This window comes from Coregonus clupeaformis, chromosome 3 (genome assembly GCF_020615455.1).
Source record: "Coregonus clupeaformis isolate EN_2021a chromosome 3, ASM2061545v1, whole genome shotgun sequence".
Lineage (NCBI taxonomy): Eukaryota > Metazoa > Chordata > Actinopteri > Salmoniformes > Salmonidae > Coregonus > Coregonus clupeaformis.
In genome coordinates, this window is record NC_059194.1 from 11,570,839 (window position 1) to 11,583,536 (window position 12,698).

Genomic DNA, 12,698 nt, shown 5'->3' on the forward strand with positions numbered 1-12,698 from the left:
AGTGGGGAAAAAAAGTATTTAGTCAGCCACCAATTGTGCAAGTTCTCCCACTTAAAAAGATGAGAGAGGCCTGTAATTTTCATCATATGTACACGTCAACTATGTGTAACGATCCCGGCAGTCTGAGTCGGGTCCTGTCTGTGTACTAGTTTTTCTGCTCGTGATCTCCAGTTTCCCGAGGGTTCTGGAACGCTCCCTGCCTGGTTGCCGGGCAACGTTGCTAGGCGGGAGCTCTCTTGATTTCCGCACCTGCATCCCATCAGCAATCTGCACACCTGGTCCTGATCATCACCCTTCTTAGGCTCTGGCCTAACATCCATTCCCTGCCGGATCGTTAGCCATGAACAGTATGTTTATCAGCGGATCAGTCTTAGAGCTTAGAGCATTAGTTTTGTTGTTTTGCACCTTGTTTGCTTGTTGTATGCTTACCTCCGTTTTGTTCTCCCTGCAGTCACTCGTCCGGAACCTTCACCCAACCTCTGCCTGATGGTCGGCGGCTGCCGAGCCATCATTGGACCAACTACTGCACCCTCAACAACTCATCCACGCCGCCCGCTCTGTTCCCTGGATTATTCAGCAGCACTCGTGGATCAGTTAAATAAACACTCACCTTTGACACCACTTACCTTGTCCTGGTCTGCTTCTGGGTTCTGGCTTAGTAAACCGTGACAGAACGATCCGGCCAGTAATGAACCCAGCGGACCTGGACTCTGTTCGCCATGCCATTACCCATCAGGAGAAGATGTTGGGCCATCATAGCACGGTACTACAGGAGATCGCGTTGTCAGTTCGAACCTTTCTACCGGTCTGACGGAGGTCCAGAACCAGCGCAAGTTTCCGGTGGAGGATCCACTACCGGTTTCACCCATCTCGCCTGCCGCTTCTGGAGCTGTGTCCTTCCGTGAGCCCAAGGTTCCGACGCCGGATAAATATGAGGGGGAGCTGGGAAGATGCCGTTCCTTCCTTATGCAGTGTGGATTAGTGTTCGATCTACAGCCCTACTCTTATGCCACAGACAAGGCTAGGATAGCCTTTGTGATTGAGTTGCTGCGTGGTCGAGCGCTGGAGTGGGCTTCAGCCGTTTGGGAACGACAGGATCCCTGCATGGCTTCATACCAGGGGTTCACGGCCGAGATGAGGAAGCTCTTCGACCATTCCGTCCGAGGGAGGGACGCAGCTAGGCGCCTGTTTTCGCTCGCCAAGGAACTCGCAGCGTGGCCGACTTCGTGATCGAGTTCAAGACGTTGGCTGTGGAGAGTGGGTGGAATGAGGAGTCTCTGCAAGCGGCCTTTACCAGGGTCTGTCGGAGCAGCTCAAGGATGAGTTGATCTCTATCCGGAGCCTAGTGACCTGGACAGCTTGGTAGCCTTGTCTATTCGGGTGGATAATCGAGTCCGAGAGCGAAGGAGGGAGAAGCAATGGGTCCCGCCCCAACCGATCAGCTTCTCAGGTTCCAGTCGGGTCGGGGATTGGACCAGAATACGTCGATCATCGTCCACCACACAGGATTAGTGGAGAGGTCCTGTCTCCCGATTCTGAACCCATGCAAGTGGGGCGGCACGGGTTAACCAAGGAGGAGCGCCAACACAGACGTAGGACTAACTGTTGCCTCTACTGTGGTGGTTCGGGACATTACCTCGCCACTGGTTCCCGGCGGTCGTCAAACTGCGCGGCTCGCTAAAGTTGGGAGGACTTTTAGCGAGCCAGTTTCGACCTCTCAATACCTCTGTCAGACCCCGTTTCCCGGCTACCCTTATGAACAGGAATCAGAGCTTAGCGATTAACGCTTTTATCGATTCAGGTGCCGGTGGAAGCTTTCTTGATGCCGAGTTGGTGGAACAGCTGGGGCTTTCCAAGGAGCAATTGCCGGAAGCCATTGAAGCTACCACTCTGGACGGCAGTAGTCTGGCACGTATCACGATGAGGACTGAACCGGTTAAGATGCTGTTGTCGGGGAATCATTCTGAGATGATTTCATTCTTCATTCTGCCGTCTTCCCATGTTCCTCTGGTCCTTGGATACCCCTGGCTGAAGGAACACAATCCCACGTTCGATTGGGTGACGGGCAAGGTAACGAGTTGGAGCCTTGATTGTCATGCTAACTGTCTCAAGACTGCCTGTCCCCATTCGGTTCCCAGTCAGGTGATTGAGGCTAAACCCCCAGATTTGTCCCTGGTTCCCGAGACATATCACGATTTGGGGGAAGTGTTCAGTAAGCAGAAGGCTCTGTCACTCCCTCCCCACCGACCATATGATTGTGCCATCAACCTGTTCCCTGGAGCTGTCTACCCCAAGGGAAGGTTATACAGTATCTCCCGACCTGAACGTGAGGCGTTGGAGACCTACATCAAGGAGTCCCTAGCTGCTGGTCTCGTTCGTCCCCTCGTCATCACCCCTGGGGGCAGGATTCTTCTTTGTGGGTAAGAAGGATGGCTCTCTTCGACCGTGTATTGATTATCGGGGGTTGAATGACATCACGGTCAAGAACAAGTATCCCCTGCCCTTGATGAGTTCTGCCTTCGACTCCTTACAGGGTGCTACGGTGTTCACCAAGCTAGACCTACGCAATGCGTATCACATGGTCCGGATCAGAGAGGGGGACGAGTGGTTGACGGGGTTTCAATACACCGATGGGTCACTTCGAGTATCAGGTGATGCCGTTTGGACTGACCAATGCTCCAGCGGTATTCCAGAGTATGGTGAACGACGTCCTGAGAGATATGATCGGTCTCTTTGTGTTTGTTTACCTGGATGACATTCTGATCTTCTCGAAGGAACCTTCCGACCACGTCCAGCATGTCCGGCAGGTTCTGCAGCGATTGTTGGAGAATCGCCTGTTCGTGAAGGCCGAGAAGTGCGAGTTTCACGCCCACACGACATCCTTTCTCGGGTACATCATCTCCAGGGGAGAGATTAGGATGGACCAGGAGAAGGTTAGAGCGGTTCTGGAATGGGCCCAGCCCGGTACGAGATTGCAGCTCCAGAGATTTTTGGGGTTTGCGAATTTCTACCGCAGATTCATCCGGGATTACAGCCGTGTGGCCGCTCCGTTAACTGCCTTGACTTCCAGTATCAGGACCTTCAAGTGGAATCCGGAGGCGGATCGAGCGTTTCTGGATTTGAAGAGGCGATTCACCAACGCACCGATTCTCTCTCAACCGGACACGGCCCGTCAGTTCGTCGTTGAAGTGGACGCGTCTGATGTGGGAGTTGGCGCCATCCTGTCGCAGCGATGCTCCACGGACAGTAAACTCCATCCCTGCGCCTACTACTCGTCGCCTTTCGCCTGCGGAGAGGAATTACGATGTGGGTAACCGGGAGCTTCTCGCGGTGAAACTTGCCTTGGAGGAGTGGCGCCACTGGTTGGAGGGGGCGGAGCAACCGTTTATTGTCTGGACTGACCACAAGAATCTTGCTTACGTGCAATCGGCTAGACGTCTCAACTCCCGTCAGGCCAGGTGGGCGTTGTTTTTCGGACGATTCAATTTTTTCCCTGACGTTCCGACCTGGATCTAAGAACGGCAAGGCGGACGCCTTGTCCCGGATGTTCTCCAAGACGGAGGAGAGTGGGTCCAAGACCGAGACAATTCTCCCCCGGAACTGCGTCGTGGGGAGCAGTTATGTGGAAGATTGAGGAGGAGGTGATGGCGGCCCTTCGGACGCAGCCCGGTCCCGTAACGGTCCACCCGGTCGGTTGTTTGTGCCTGAGTCGGTTCGTCCTGCTGTCCTCAAATGGTCCCACGCCAGCAAGATGGCTTGTCACCCTGGCGTGGCTCGGACGATGGCGTTTCTTCGCAGACGTTTTTGGTGGCCTGCCATGGCCGAGGATACTCGGGGTTTTGTTGCTGCCTGTCCAGTGTGTGCGCAGAATAAGAGTACCAATCGGCCCAGCTCTGGACTACTTCACCCCCTTCCTATTCCCCGCGACCATGGTCGCATCTGGCCCTGGACTTTGTCACTGGGTTGCCCGCTTCTGAGGGGAACACGGTCGTGCTGACTATCGTGGACAGATTCAGCAAGTTCGCCCACTTTGTGCCAATTGCCAAGCTTCCTCTGCCTCGGAGACGTCCGAGATCCTGGTTAGGGAGGTTTTCAGGGTCCACGGTTTGCCCAGTGATATCGTTTCCGACCGTGGCCCTCAGTTTACCTCTGCTGTCTGGAAGTCCTTCTGTTTGGCCATTGGAGCTACAGTCAGTCTCACATCTGGTTTTCACCCCCAATCCAATGGTCAGGCGGAGAGAGCCAACCAGAAGATGGAATCCACGCTACGCTGCCTGGTCTCTTCCAACCCCACCTCCTGGGTCTCTCAGTTGCCTTGGGTTGAGTATGCCCACAATACTCTCCCTACATCTGCCACTGGGATGTCTCCCTTCCAGTGCCTGTATGGCTACCAACCTCCCTTGTTCCCTTCTCAGGAGAAGGAGCTCTCAGTGCCCTCTGTTCAGGCCCATATTCGTCGTTGCCACCGGACCTGGCATCGGGCCAGAAAGGCACTCCTTAGAGTTTCGGACCGGTATCAGCTCCAGGCGAATCGTCGCCGGATCCCCGCTCCCACCTATACCATCGGAGATAGGGTCTGGTTGGCCACACGGGATCTTCCTTACGGACTGAGTCTAGGAAGTTGTTACCGAAGTTCATTGGTCCGTTTGTGGTGGAGAAGGTGATCAATCCGGTGGCAGTTCGACTCAAACTACCGAGGACGCTCAGAGTCCATCCCACCTTTCATGTCTCCTGCCTCAAGCCTGTTTTCCTCAGTCCTCTGTTGCCTCCTCCGCCTCCTCCTCCTCCTCCTCGGATGATCGGAGGTGGTCCTGCCTACACGGTGCGACGCATCATGGATTCCAGACGGCGGGGCCGGGGTTTCCAGTATCTCGTGGACTGGGAGGGTATGGTCCTGAAGAGAGGAGTTGGATTCCGCGGCGACAGATCCTAGATGCTGACCTCATTCGTGACTTCTACCGCCTCCATCCTGGCGCTCCGGGAGTCCGCCCGGTGGCGTCTGGCCGGAGGGGGGGTACTGTAACGATCCCGGCAGTCTGAGTCGGGTCCTGTCTGTGTACTAGTTTTTCTGCTCGTGATCTCCAGTTTCCCGAGGGTTCTGGAACGCTCCCTGCCTGGTTGCCGGGCAACGCTGCTAGGCGGGAGCTCTCTTGATTTCCGCACCTGCATCCCATCAGCAATCTGCACACCTGGTCCTGATCATCACCCTTCTTAGGCTCTGGCCTAACATCCATTCCCTGCCGGATCGTTAGCCATGAACAGTATGTTTATCAGCGGATCAGTCTTAGAGCTTAGAGCATTAGTTTTGTTGTTTTGCACCTTGTTTGCTTGTTGTATGCTTACCTCCGTTTTGTTCTCCCTGCAGTCACTCGTCCGGAACCTTCACCCAACCTCTGCCTGATGGTCGGCGGCTGCCGAGCCATCATTGGACCAACTACTGCACCCTCAACAACTCATCCACGCCGCCCGCTCTGTTCCCTGGATTATTCAGCAGCACTCGTGGATCAGTTAAATAAACACTCACCTTTGACACCACTTACCTTGTCCTGGTCTGCTTCTGGGTTCTGGCTTAGTAAACCGTGACACTATGACAGACAAATTGAGGAAAAAAAATCCAGAAAATCACATTGTAGGATTTTTAACGAATTTATTTGCAAATTATGGTGGAAAATAAGTATTTGGTCACCTACAAACAAGCAAGATTTCTGGCTCTCACAGACCTGTAACTTCTTTTTTAAGAGGCTCCTCTGTCCTCCACTCGTTACCTGTATTAATGGCACCTGTTTGAACTTGTTTTCAGTATAAAAGACACCTGTCCACAACCTCAAACAGTCACACTCCAAACTCCACTATGGCCAAGACCAAAGAGCTGTCAAAGGACACCAGAAACAAAATTGTAGACCTGCACCAGGCTGGGAAGACTGAATCTGCAATAGGTAAGCAGCTTGGTTTGAAGAAATCAACTGTGGGAGCAATTATTAGGAAATGGAAGGCATACAAGACCACTGATAATCTCCCTCGATCTGGGGCTCCACGCAAGATCTCACCCCGTGGGGTCAAAATGATCACAAGAACGGTGAGCAAAAATCCCAGAACCACACGGGGGGACCTAGTGAATGACCTGCAGAGAGCTGGGACCAAAGTAACAAAGCCTACCATCAGTAACACACTAAGCCGCCAGGGACTCAAATACTGCAGTGCCAGACGTGTCCCCCTGCTTAAGCCAGTACATGTCCAGGCCCGTCTGAAGATTGCTAGAGTGCATTTGGATGATCCAGAAGAGGATTGGGAGAATGTCATATGGTCAGATGAAACCAAAATATAACTTTTTGGTAAAAACTAAACTTGTCGTGTTTGGAGGACAAAGAATGCTGAGTTGCATCCAAAGAACACCATACCTACTGTGAAGCATGGGGGTGGAAACATTTGGGGCTGTTTTTCTGCAAAGGGACCAGGACGACTGATCCGTGTAAAGGAAAGAATGAATGGGGCCATGTATCGTGAGATTTTGAGTGAAAACCTCCTTCCATCAGCAAGGGCATTGAAGATGAAACGTGGCTGGGTATTTCAGCATGACAATGATCCCAAACACACCGCCCGGGCAGCGAAGGAGTGGCTTCGTAAGAAGCATTTCAAGGTCCTGGAGTGGCCTAGCCAGTCTCCAGATCTCAACCCCATAGAAAATCTTTGGAGGGAGTTGAAAGTCCGGCGTTGGAATGCTCTTCTATGCTAACAGACAGCTCTGCAGCATACACTCGGCCCCCAGCCATTCTCACACAGCAGCTTCAGCCCGAGCAGGCGCACTACAACGATCACGCGCTGCGCACGCCCTCCCGCGTCGATAGCTGCATGGACACAGACACAGACATGCCCGTGCAGCAGGCACACAGACAAACAAACAGAAGTAGCTGTGGCAACTGTGGGGCTAGCTCTCACAATTCAAGGGCTTCAAACTGCCCAGCCCGTGGGAAAATATGCAAGAACTGTTCAAAATACAATCACTTTGCGAAAGTGTGTCGTTCTGCCCCTGCTACTAGCTCCACCCAGAACAGGCCCTTCGTTTCATCTCACTCTCAACATGAACACACGGAAATCCGAACCGTCTCCACCAACCATGTGTCATTCAGGACATGCACTGTGCAGCTGGGTGAGGTGGGTTTGCCTTTGCTGCTGGATACTGGCGCTGCGGTGTCGTTGCTCAACCTTGCCACTTACTACAAGTTTTTCAGTCACCTACCACTCCAACAGCCCTCCACTGCCCTGTGTGGGTACGGTAGATCTAAGATAGACATTGTAGGCACCCTCCAGGTCCCAGTACACTACGGCACCAAACATCTGCCATCATTCACATTTCATGTTGCAAAGCGGGGTGCCAACCTCCTGGGCCTCGACCTCTTCACAGGCTTGGGATTCACACTGAGAGATGACAGTGGGTCAGCTATCTACCAGGTTACCTGCACATGGCAACAGAACTGGCCGACTCTGTTTGATGGACTGGGCTGCCTCACAGCCTTTACTCACAGGCCCCTAGTGAATCCGGAAGTGACCCCAGTCATGCAGCCCCTGCGGCGCATTCCCCTTTGCACTGCGTGATGACGTCACAAAAGATCTCCAGTCACAGTTGGATGCAGGCATCATTGAGCCAGTCAACGCTGCCCCCTGGATTTCAAACTTGGTCATTGCAACCAAAAAGTCCAGTGGAATCCGGACCTGTGTGGATCTCCGTGCTGTGAACAAGGCCGTTGTCCCGGATAAGTACCCCTTGCCTACAGCTGAGGAGCTGACCGCACAATTCCATGGCTCCACGATCTTCACGAAGCTTGACCTTCGTCAGGGTTATCTTCAGGTACCCCTCCATGCAGCTAGCAGAGACCTCACGGCCTTTGTCACACATGCTGGCGTGTTCAGATATACACGCATGCCTTTTGGACTTAGCTCCGCCCCCGCTGCTTCCAGAAGGTGATGAGCACCATCCTCGCTGGAATACCTGGGGTGGCGGTCTATCTGGATGACATCGTGGTCCACGGCCCTGACCTCCACATCCATGATTATCGACTCCACAGAGTATTCAGTGCTCTACTGCGGAACAACCTGACCCTGAACGGTGGAAAGTGCACCTTTGCAGCTCCAGCCGTCGAGTTTGTGGGCTTCCGCCTGTCGGCCAAAGGCATTGCCCCACTCATGTCGAACATTGAAGCCGTCCACCGGATCCCGAACCGACCTCAGCCTCTCAGGTGGCCTCATTCTTGGGCATGACAGCTTACTACCTCCGGTTTCTGCCCCACTACTCTCAGACCACAGCGCCCCTTCGCCAGCTCCTCAAGAAGGATGAGCCATGGGCCTGGACGGCAGCCTGCTCAGACGCGGTCCACTCACTGAAGAGCCAGCTCACCACAGCCCCAGTCTTGGCTCACTTTGACCCCGTCTGCCACACCATTGTCACATGTGACGCCTCAGCTGGAGCACTAGGAGCTGTCCTCTCACAGCTGCAGAATGGCATTGAGAGGCCCGTCGCCTTCGCCTCAAGGGGCCCTGAGCCCCACAGAACAACGGTACTCTGTGGGCGAACGAGAAGCACTGGCCTGTGTCTGGGCGTGCGAAAGGTGGCACCTCTACCTATATGGCCGTCTGTTCACACTCCGAACCGACCACCAGTCCCTCACAACGCTACTGTCAGCATCAGGAACTGGCCACAAGCCACTTCGGCTGCACAGATGGGCCGACCGCCTCAGACAGTATGACTATCAGCTGAAGTTCACTCCGGGGAGGGATAACGTGGTGGCAGACCTCCTCTCACGCTCCTTTGACGCTCCTACTCCGACCGTCTTGCCAGACGACAACGAAACAGAGCTTGTACAAATGCTCTACGCTCCTCTTCAGTCAGTCGTCTCACTGGAGGAGCTGAAGCAAGCATCGGAACAGGATCCCACACTGTCTACCCTGCGCACCTACATACGCACTGGATGGCCAGCACATGTGCCGGAAGAGCTGGCGACTTCGCCAGAGTGAAGCACGAACTTTCTTGCTGGGAAGAAGTCTGTGTCTCTCGAGGGTTTTGCACTGTGGTCCCGAGTGGCCTGCGTGCGCGTGTTCTATCCATGGCGCACGAGGGTCACTTGGGCATAGTCAAGGTCAAACAGCGATGTCGAGACCTTGTGTGGTGGCCAGGCATCGACCACGACATTGAAGCCCTGGTCAGGGATTGTGCTGCATGCCTCCTCAGTGGGAAAACAGGACAGTCCGCCCCACCCCCTGCAGCCTCTCGCATGGCCGTCCCACCCCTGGGAGCACATCCAACTGGACATCTGTGGCGAGATCCATGGACACGCAGTCCCTCACCATCAGCGCTTCCTGGTGGTGGTGTATGACCTCCACTCTAAGTGGCCAGAAGTGGTTCCTGTCGGAACTGTCACAGCACAGGCCATCGTGGACATCCTAGACAGCCTGTTCACAAGGTGTGGCCTACCCCTCACCCTTACCACGGACAATGGGCCCCAGCTAACCTCTGCCGAGTTCTCCTCATATCTCAGCAACAAGGGAATCAAACACATCCGCACGGCCTACTACAACCCACAAGCTAACGGAGGGGTGGAACGCTTCAACCAAACGCTGAAGAATGGCATCAGAGCGCACCTGGTCCAGGGGTGCACGTTCCAAACTGCTTTGAATCAAACGCTAATGCACTACAGAGCAAGCAAACACACAACAACACAGGTCTCCCCGGCATCCCTCATGCTAGGTCGTGAGATGGAACTGCCACTGGACAGACTCAGAACACAGAGAGTAGCAGAACCGCGACTAGGCGCACCCAAGAACAGCAGGCAGTGACCAGGCACCAAAGAGCAATGAAACAGCGTTTTGACAAGGCACACAGGGTGAAGAAGTCGATCATTCAAGTGTCAGACTGGGTCCGAGCCCGACGGCCTCAGCGGTGCAACAAAATGGCCTCATTCTGGTCGGACCCCTTGCAGGTCAGTCGACAACTGGGGCCCGCCACATTCATGATGAGCAATGGATCACGCTGGCACGCCAGCCGCCTCAGAAAAGTCCCTGCCCCTCAAGGAACACGAAGGCACACAAAACAGACATGCAGGCCAGAGACGCCACCGGATGGACCTCCTCCACCACTACCACCTGAGCCCCAGCCTCTGTGGGTTCCCCAGGGGCCAGAGCCACAAGCGGTGGCGGTGGAAGAAAGGCCTATGCGGGCACGAACTCGCCCTGCTTATCTGGGGGACTACTTAACCTCTTTTCATTCTTAGGCTCCGTTAGGTGTCTTAGTCAACCTCCAGGTTAATGGACTGAACTGGCTAGTTTGGAGAGTCCATCCGTTTAAGGGTTAATGTTTATTTCTTACAGGTATCACTCTAGGTTCTTGCCCTATGGACATTTTATATATGGTACCAGTCCCTGGTTTTGGAAAGGGGGGGGAAATGTTATGTATGGTACGACGTGCTGTACGTCGTACTGTACGTTGTTATGGTTTACGACAGTGTGCTGCGTTACGGATGAATGGGTTGTCAGAATGCGTGGCACATGTCATTAAACGACAGAGTGATGTTCAATGTGAAACTGTGCAGATGTCCGTTCTTTTACAACTAGGCTAGATATAACACTAAGTATTGAGAAACTTTTGTTATTGACCAAATACTTATTTTCCACCATAATTTGCAAATAAATTCATTAAAAATCCTACAATGTCATTTTCTGGAAAAAAATTTCTCATTTTGTCTGTCATAGTTGACGTGTACCTATGATGAAAATTACAGGCCTCTCTCATCTTTTTAAGTGGGAGAACTTGCACCAATTGGTGGCTGACTAAATACTTTTTTCCCCACTGTATATATACTGAGATCATGTGACAGATCATGTGACACTTAGATTGCACACAGGTTACATTTATTTAACTAATTATGTGACTTCTGAAGGTAATTGGTTGCACCAGATCTTATTTAGGGGCTTCATAGCAAAGGGGGTGAATACATATGCACGCACCTCTTTTCCGTTATAAATTTTTTAGAATTCTTTGAAACAAGTTATTTTTTTCATTTCACTTCACCAATGTCCATTACATGAAATCCAAATAAAAATCCATTTTGCAAGGCACTGTATAAACTCTACCAGAGAAACTGCAGTGGAATATGTATTTACACTGTACATTTTTTTGTAACAAGCTGTATTTATTCCGTAACTACTCTTTTTTTGCTTAGAAAAACTGCATTAGCTGTGTTAAGTGTCCAGCTAGTATTATAACTACTTAAATATCTTGTACAAGACTTTATTCCCCTACAATTCCCCGGCATAATGCCACTGTAATGGTGTGTTTTTATGGAACTAAGGTTACTAATTTAGATTATAGAGCTTGAAAGGCATGTGTTCAGCTCCATCATGATACGGAGAAAAAAGGCTAATGAGATTTTTATTTGAATTTGCTTTGCCTATTTGACCTTTGAACTTCGTTTCCCTCTCAAATGACCTGGAATTCATCACAGCAGTACATACAGATGTATTGTAGGATCTTAATTTGAGCCAGTTTGGTACAGCAGGAAAATAATCCTGCAGCAACAGGAAATGTGAATTATTATGTGGATTTTAATTAATGACATTTTTGTAGGGGTTGATATATTTTTCGTTAGGGTAAATCAAATCTGGAAATTACAAACCTTAGAAGCCTTTTAAAAATTGTAATACTCTACAAGTTTGAAATTTCCTGCCTTGCAGGAAAATTCTCAGCAACAAAAAAGTAATCAAATTAAGATCCTACATCTGTAATGACCACCATAATGACAACTTCCTCTATATGTAATTGGTTTAAACCAATTGTCCCAGTGTTGTGATGCATTTGATGGCCTTGAGGCCAAAAGATACAGCGTTGTACAGAGGAAGTAAAGGGCAAGACGATCGTAAAATGGAGGCATATTTCTGAATTATAGCTTGACTTATCATTGGAGCTCATAATCAATCTGACCTCTGGTCTTTGAACCAGATCACATTATAAGCGGTGACCTGCTTTATGGCATAATTAAGTCTGGATAACAAATCTATTTCAACGTTACCCAGGAAATGCAGTGACTTGTCTCAGCCCTGATATTAATTTGCTGTACCCCAGAGGTATTGATGCCTTTTAAAAGTTATTGGTATTGATTGTTTTTGCGTTGGTCCATTTGTCTTGTCATTTCCCTGGTGAGAATTGATCTAGTGCTTATTAAAGGGACAGTTCATCCTCCAGTTGAGATAACATGGTGCCAATCTAATTGAGGTCTGTAGGCCCACATAGTTTGTTGTTGCCTTTCAAACCACAATGACCACTCTCTTTATGGAATATGGACTCACCTCAACATAGGGCATGGAAATCACTGATAAACTTAGATTTTGGGGTGAATCATCCCTTTATCGTTGTAAACACAAACTTAATGTCTTTACTGTGGTAACTAACTAGAGTTATTTCAAACTGGTAGGGGTGGCCTTGTTTTAATGAGTTCTGCAATTAATGATCAAGACATGTTCTCATGTTACTGATTTAAGATGAATTACTGTACGTTTGTCAGGCACTTATGAGGACACCATTCTCATGCTCCTGACATCGCGCAGCAACAATCAACGGCAGGAAATTAAGGCGGCGTACAAGAAGGCCCACGGAAAGGTGAGACAGGAAGCTTACAGGTCTGATTGAAGCCTACAGGTCATGTCACCAACCT

The 12,698-nt window shown here is 51.1% G+C and overlaps 1 protein-coding gene across 1 annotated transcript in view; it reads left to right on the forward strand.

Annotated features, from left to right (window-relative positions):
• Positions 1-12,698, forward strand: part of LOC121538134 (annexin A5-like) — a 41,096-nt gene that overhangs the window by 15,213 nt on the left and 13,185 nt on the right. Inside the window, exon 3 of the mRNA XM_045206488.1 lies at positions 12,549-12,643. Within this exon, the coding sequence (XP_045062423.1) occupies positions 12,549-12,643 (95 nt within the window). The remainder of the gene's footprint in view (positions 1-12,548; positions 12,644-12,698) is intronic.